General features: G+C 46.0%; 1 protein-coding gene across 1 annotated transcript; it reads right to left on the bottom strand.

The window, feature by feature from the left end:
* Positions 1 to 1,537: 1,537 nt before the first annotated feature.
* LOC125514214 (uncharacterized) lies at positions 1,538 to 6,176 on the bottom strand. The gene is made up of 3 exons (XM_048679503.2): positions 5,171 to 6,176; positions 4,479 to 4,622; positions 1,538 to 2,860 (listed from the first exon to the last, which is right to left on the bottom strand). Exons 1-3 carry the CDS (start codon positions 5,770 to 5,772, stop codon positions 2,161 to 2,163), a joined length of 1,446 nt encoding a protein of 481 aa, XP_048535460.1. The 5' UTR covers positions 5,773 to 6,176; the 3' UTR covers positions 1,538 to 2,160.
* Positions 6,177 to 6,783: the final 607 nt, after the last annotated feature.

Here is a 6,783-nt window from a genome sequence, read left to right as displayed (position 1 = left end):
TCTAGCTGCAAGATATGGACCCATAGGTCTGTGGTAAACTACTCACACATCATCGGAAGGGCAACAAGGTTGATGTAGAGGCCCTCCATGATCGAATCCCCCTCCAGCAGAGTACCAGAAAAGGTCCCGAGATGGGATCTCACGAAGACAGAAACTTGCGGCGGCGGAGAAGTATTTTTGGTGTGCCCTTTGGTGTACGGGGAATATTTGGGCATTTACAGAAGAAGAATTAGGGTTGGAAGTGCCACGGGGCCCCCATAAGTTAGGAGGGCGCCCCTGAGCTTGTGGCCACCTCGTGGCTCTTCTGGCCTCCTCCCAAAGCTTCCAAGGTGTCTTGTGGTCCAAGAGAAAATCGTCCAAAAGTTTCATTCCATTTGGACTCCGATCGGTATTGATTTTCTGGAAAGGCAAAAACAAGGGAAAAAATAGCAATTGGCACTGGGCACTAGGTTAATAAGTTAGTCTCAGAAAATGATATAAAATAGCATAATAATGCATATAAAACATCCAAGATGGATAATATAATAGCGTGGAACAATAAAAAATTATAGATTCATTGGAGATGTATCAACGTACCACTATGAGATTTGATTCTTGCAAATAACCGCCGAGGGGGTTGACAACCCCCTTGTTTGCGTTGGGTGCAAGTATTTATTTTTGTGTGTGCAGGTGCTACTAACGAGGTTCTGTGTGGTTCTGCTACTTGATTATAACATTGCTTCTTAACTGAGGAAAATACTTATCTCTACTGTACTACTTCTTCCTCTCCTCTTCGAGAAAATCCCAACATACTCACAGGTAGTAGGAAGAATTTCTGGCGCCGTTGCCAGGGAGACATCACCAAAACCTATCAAGTACCTTTGCACAAAATATCATCTACTTGCTCTTATTTTTATTTGCCTTTGCTTCTCATTTCATCTCCCCTGCTTCTATTTTTTTTACAAAAACACAAAAACATTTCTGTTTGCTTGTTTGCTTGCTCAAAGTTGCTATCATGTATGAGTTTGTTATTGAAAAAGGTGAGGATGGTAAGGCCCATAGAATAGAAATTCCCGCAAATTTTTCTGTGACGGGAAGTGGGAACATCATAGGGGAAAACATTGTTTAGGAACTCTTTACTTGTATGGGAACATTGGTTTGCATTGATATTTCTATTCTTAAAAGAACCAATGGTTACTCCGAAGCTATTTTAGCACTTGTTCTTAAACTTGAAAGAAGATTTATGTGTACTCATTCCACTTTGCAAATATTGTTCTACGAGTTACCTGTTATAAACAACCCTAAGGCTAAAAAGGTAGCTACTCTTATCCTTATGAATGAATTTGATTATATGGTGCGAGAGGCTAGAGAACAACTGATATCGGCACCGGGGTCACACTTTGGTTGCACATAACTGTCAACAACACCATGAGGGGCTCATGGTCCTCAAGCGCCGAGGCTGAATTAAAGACGTCCCACCAATACAACACAGACATAGCCTCCCATTGTTCCTCATAATTGTCCATTGCACTCTTCAGAAAGTAAGATGGACACCAAATGTTGAAGTGTAGGCCAAAAAAAAAGGTCTACAATAGTGATATACATTGTTGTTCTTCATATGTACAACATAGATGAGCAACTATAACTCCATTAACTAAACTCTCAGTAACACTTTCATCCATGCGCTCACATTCGACATAGTCCGCCTGGAAGCATGAAGATAAACTCAGAAAATCCCTGAAAATCATAGTGTGGACACCGGGTTCTTCTAAACATGAATAATTAACAAGAAACAAGTCCATGTTCTTCATATTCTGAAGAACGAGAAGCCACTGAAAACCGCCTGGCCCGGTTCTCTATTATTTTCCATTTGAAAGACTGTTTGTCTTACCTCCTACTATCTGAATGTACCAGGAAAAAAATGTACTATATACTAGATCATCTCCAACAAAACCATACTCAATAACATCAGGAAGGAGCACGCATCAGTGTGTAATAACTAATATAAAGAGTAAAGAGAGAGGGGGAAACCCATACTTATCTTTTCTTGCTCCTGTTATCATCAAGGTTATTTCAAGCCTATATCTAGCTAGAGATGTCCTCAAATGTGGTGTTTGCATTTGCACATGCATCGATGGTGCAAGCCTGGTATGTTTTAAGGTAACTAATTGACGTCAAAACTCATAAACCCATGTCCCCTTGCTCAAGTGCGCTCCCTGCAGAAGTAGTAACAGCAGCACTAGCGGGCGCCCAGTCCATCATGAATAATGAATCCACGTCGTCCTTGGCTGCTGCCTTCTCCTTGCCAGGTCTGGCCTCCATGTACTCCGTGGAGAAGATGAGGCTGACAGGGTCGGAGTCCAGCTCAGTGAGGTCGGCGAAGAAGTCGTCCTGCTGGTGATAGCCGCCGGCCTCCTCGGGCATCATCGGCCTGTAGCTCTGGCTGAACATCTGCTGCAGGAGATGGTCACTGTAATAACCCACCGTTGCTGTAGTATCACCGCCTATCCTTCTCTCCATTTCGGCCTCCTCTTTCACAGCCATCGGAGGTGTGTTGTTGCCGGTGCTTGTGGTCGCCGTGGTGGTCGTGCTCGTCGCGGCCGGGGTGGCGGCGGATTGGTCCTTTGATTCTGCCTTGACGACTGGCTTGTGCTGGTTGCGCGAGGAGTTCTTGCTGTTCTTGGACGAAGCTGCATCTGTGTTGCTGCTGTTCTTCGCGTAGTGGGACCGAGTGGAGCCGGCGAGCACGTTGCGCTGCGTCGGCCACGGGTGGTTGTGCTCCGAGGTGTAGGTGATGACCAGCATGTTGGGGTCCGTCCGGCTGCGCTCCACTTGCTTCCGTGCAGGGCACCCCTTGGAGCTACTGCATCTGTAGTACCCTCTGGACATGCAATGCATGGTAAAAAGTTTCGTCAGAAATCTATTGTGGATTCTAGAGCATATGATATGTACTACCACACCCTAGTTACATCACTGGGAATTGTTTGATGACCAGGGGCACACACTGGTGTCCCCGTTTGCTGCAGTACATCATAAAGTGTTTCAAACTTTCCACGAAACATCATGGATGCAACTAACACACATATATAGTACTAAGTTAAGTAAAACCATAAAAACATTAAAGAATTGAAAAAACATTTCCTCCATCACACATCCAACTAAAACAAGGCATATGCAAGTACAAGTGGAGTTAATTAGCTCTCTTTTTATTCCCTGTGAAAAAATAGCTCTGTTTTTATGACATTGACATAGGACTAAAAATGAATTGGCAGATGAGAGGTATTTTAATAAGAAGAAAAATGAAAAGGCTAAAGAGCGGAACTATTTTTATTTGAGACTGGTGGGTATGTGTAAATTTTGACATTGTAGTATGCATTTCTTAGGCAATGGGATGTCAATTCCTTGATAAACAATACCTCATACTTATGTCATTTAAATATTAATTTATTTAGCCACCATATAATTAGAATGCTTTAAATTATGTCATGATAAAAAAATAAAAAATGAAGTTGCAAAAGGATGTTAAGATTTTCGGAAGTATACACATGGTGTCAGAGTGTCCCCAACCTGCCGAACTTAATCATTTCATATTTGTTAATTTTAAACAGATTAGTTTCAACCAATACTAGGAAAGTTGATTAGTTTCAGTTGTCGATGAACCACGTCTTACAAAAGAAGCCGTGTAAGCATATGCATGCCAGATGTAGCCACCTACTGAAACATTATTAATTCAATAATGGTTGGTTATCTTATGTATATTTTGGATGAATGGAATATTGAGTTAGCTAGTTTGACAAAGTAGTAAGTAAGGTCATATATAATCTCCAATCTTCTTATAACTGTGCACGGGTCAAACTTTTTTCTTGACATGCATTAACTTTAAATAGGACAAGCTAATTTCATACTAAACTTGAAGCAGCAAAAATGTTGATGAATGTATGAAGGAGATCACCACATGGTCGGTTTATTTGTTCAACCCAACACATAATCCTTGTGGTGAGAAACCAATATGAAAGTGTGAGCCTACTTGAATTCACTATAAACATTGTTTGAACTGTACAATTAAACTGGAGATGTCAAGCTGAAAGGACAAAGTAATAAATACAACTCCAACAGAAAAAGAAAACATAACAGTTCAATGAGGTACTAGCTTCCCCACTTGCCAGTTGGAATAGATGCAAGCTAGCTTATCATATTCTTCTGCAACTAACCAGATACTAGAAATATTACAGAAGAGAGGAATGCATATGTTCGAGTGTTTTCTCTCCTCGTTGAGGAGGAGAATCTATGTGAGTTTGAGCATGCATGCTCTTACTATGATTACATGATCCCCATAATTATTACAGGCACACATACCCTGGCCTGATATATACTCTACATGGAGCAGAAGAGAACTAGAGAGAGAGAGAGAGAGAGAGAGAGAGAGAGACTGAGTGAAAGAGATGCAACTATATACCAGTACCAGCAGAGAGAGATTAATAGGGTGCTCCATGTCGTACCTTGGGTATGGGGAACCTTTGATAGGCTTCTGGCCATACTTCCTCCAAGCCCAGAGATCAGAAGGAACAACCTCCCCAGTGGTCTTCCCAGCCACTGCTGCTGCAGGTGCTGGGATGCACACCACCTTCCTTGCCTGGTTCTTCCTGCATCAAACACGAGACCACCACCTTAATTTAGACATCCATCCAGCATCCACACACAGAGTTTTGAGCAACCAGTAGTACATGTGCTTAAACATCTGAAGCTAAAGGAAACTGAAAACTAGGGTTTGTTGTAACAGTCTTGCTAAGTCTCAATCCGTTGTAATAACTACGAGCTCTGGGGGATATAGTCTAGGTATCTTGTATTCTGGTGTACATGTAAAGATTGAGTTTCAAGTATAATTTTTTTTTTCTTGCTACTCCTACAAAATATTGCTGTTTTTGTCATGTCCCAAAACTGGCGATGCATTTAAGTTTCTTCTTTCATCTCGATCCTTACATTCTTGGGAGTTGCAGAATGAGGAAAAACTAAGCACGGTAGGAGGAAATGGAGCTGCAAACTTTCCCTAAATTACGAACCCCTGAACAGTGCCCCGACGACAAGGAACTCCGTGCTTAATTACACTTGTCGGGAGGAATCGAAGAAATTAAGGCGCACTTGTGTAGATCTGACTGAACAGACAGCTAGCTAACGATGGCCGGTGCCGAACCTGCGCTTGATCCCCCCGCCACGCGGTGAGGACGACATCTGCAGCCCTGCGACGGCGTCGAACGCGCACGGGCCAGCCGCCAGCCCGTGCCCGGCTATCGGCACGCCGAGCTTCGCCGCGCCACCGCCCATCAGCGCGTACGGCGACAGCCCGCGCATCGGCATCTCCCCTGGAAACATATGGTGATTCCTCATGTCCAGGAACCCGCCACCAGCACCGGCAGTTGTTCCACCGCCGCCGCAGCCGGTCGTGTCGACGAAGCCGACCTGCTTGGCCATGCCGACACCCATCGCGTCCTGGACGGCGTCGAAGAAGTCGGCGGCGGCGCTGCCGGAGGAGGAGGGGTAGTCGGTGCTGAAGGCATCCGGGAGGCCGGAGAACGGGTCACCGAGAGCGTCTGCGCTGCTCGGCCCAGCACCGTCCGAGGACGACGTCTGGGGCAGCGGGAAGAGGATCGGGTCAGCCGGCAGCTGCAGCCACTCGGTGGCCGTCGACGGGGGATCCGCAGAGCCAGCCGGCATGGCCCCGCCGGCTCGGACGATGTCGGTGAGGTCTCCGGCCTGCTGGTGGCCCTCAGCCCTCTTCAAGAAGTAGTCGCACATGACTACCCCTTTCTCTCTCTCCCTCTCTGGTGTGTATGTATGTATATATCAAGTATACCAAGTAGGCAGCAAGACAGCCTAGAGCTAGCTCGTGCTTTATGCTTGGCAAATTCACACGAACTCAAGACTCAAGAGCTAGCTAGCTTTGTGGAGAGAGGTCGACGGAGATGATACGCGAGAGAGGGAGGGAAAGGCTGTGCAACTGCAGGCTGCCTGTCTTTTGTGGAGAGAGATGTGGGAGATGGCGTGTCATGTGTGGTTTGGTGCTCCCTAGAGGACAAAATTGTCTGTGCGATAGAGAGAAGGAGAGGGACTGAGCGGAGGGGGGCGCGAGGAGAGAGGAAGCCGGCAGTCACTGGGAGTGGACACTGTTCTTTTCCTCCTCTGGAGAGAGGAGAAGAGACATGCATGGACGATGGTGGGAGGTCAGGTCGCTGACTTTCTCTTTCATCTCAGGCGCAAAGTGTTCTCCGCACGCAAACGCGGCACGGGCCCAGGGGTGCCGGCGTAATTTTAAGTACAAGCGGCGGGCCGGCCGGGCTGGACGGTAAAAATCAGGTCAGGGTTTGAGGACGATTTGCCGTACTATATTTTTTTTTCAGAACACGATACAGACGCAGGATTTCATCGCCCCGAGTCTTTTTCCTCTTCTAGTGCTGTCCTTCGGCAGCTTCCCTCCGCCAGCGACCTCGGTCGTAAGTGATGAACGTCGGATCCACGCGTGTGGATCGTTTTTAGATCCTTGTAGTCTAGGTTTTAGGTTGTTCATCGTCTTGGCTTTAACAGTGACGATGACGTTGCTGAATAAAGATTCTTCGAATTCTTTCCTGACGAGGCCATCAGTCCTATTGTTGAGGATGGATTTAAAAACCAGTCTGCTCAAGTAAGGATGGCGTGGCGGTGACAGAATCCTCGTGGTAGACATGTGTCTTCGGACTCTGTCGTTGCGACGACGTTTGCCCCAACGTCGGCGCGGAGCTTGGGAGGTAGTCCAGAAACAGATGCAGATTG

Source organism: Triticum urartu, chromosome 6A (genome assembly GCF_056163025.1).
Source record: "Triticum urartu cultivar PI428250 chromosome 6A, HENAU_Tu73, whole genome shotgun sequence".
Lineage (NCBI taxonomy): Eukaryota > Viridiplantae > Streptophyta > Magnoliopsida > Poales > Poaceae > Triticum > Triticum urartu.
The sequence above is the reverse complement of the archived record's forward strand: the minus strand, read 5'-3'. Positions and strand labels throughout refer to the sequence as shown.

Coding starts and splice junctions, on each gene's coding strand:
- LOC125514214 (XM_048679503.2), bottom strand. CDS start 5,772: ATGTGCGACTACTTCTTGAAGAGGGCTGAGGGCCACCAGCAGGCCGGA. Junction 4,623..5,170: donor GGCGGGGGGATCAAGCGCAG/GTTCGGCACCGG, acceptor TGTTTGATGCAG/GAAGAACCAGGCAAGGAAGG. Junction 2,861..4,478: donor AAAGGTTCCCCATACCCAAG/GTACGACATGGA, acceptor TTGCATGTCCAG/AGGGTACTACAGATGCAGTA.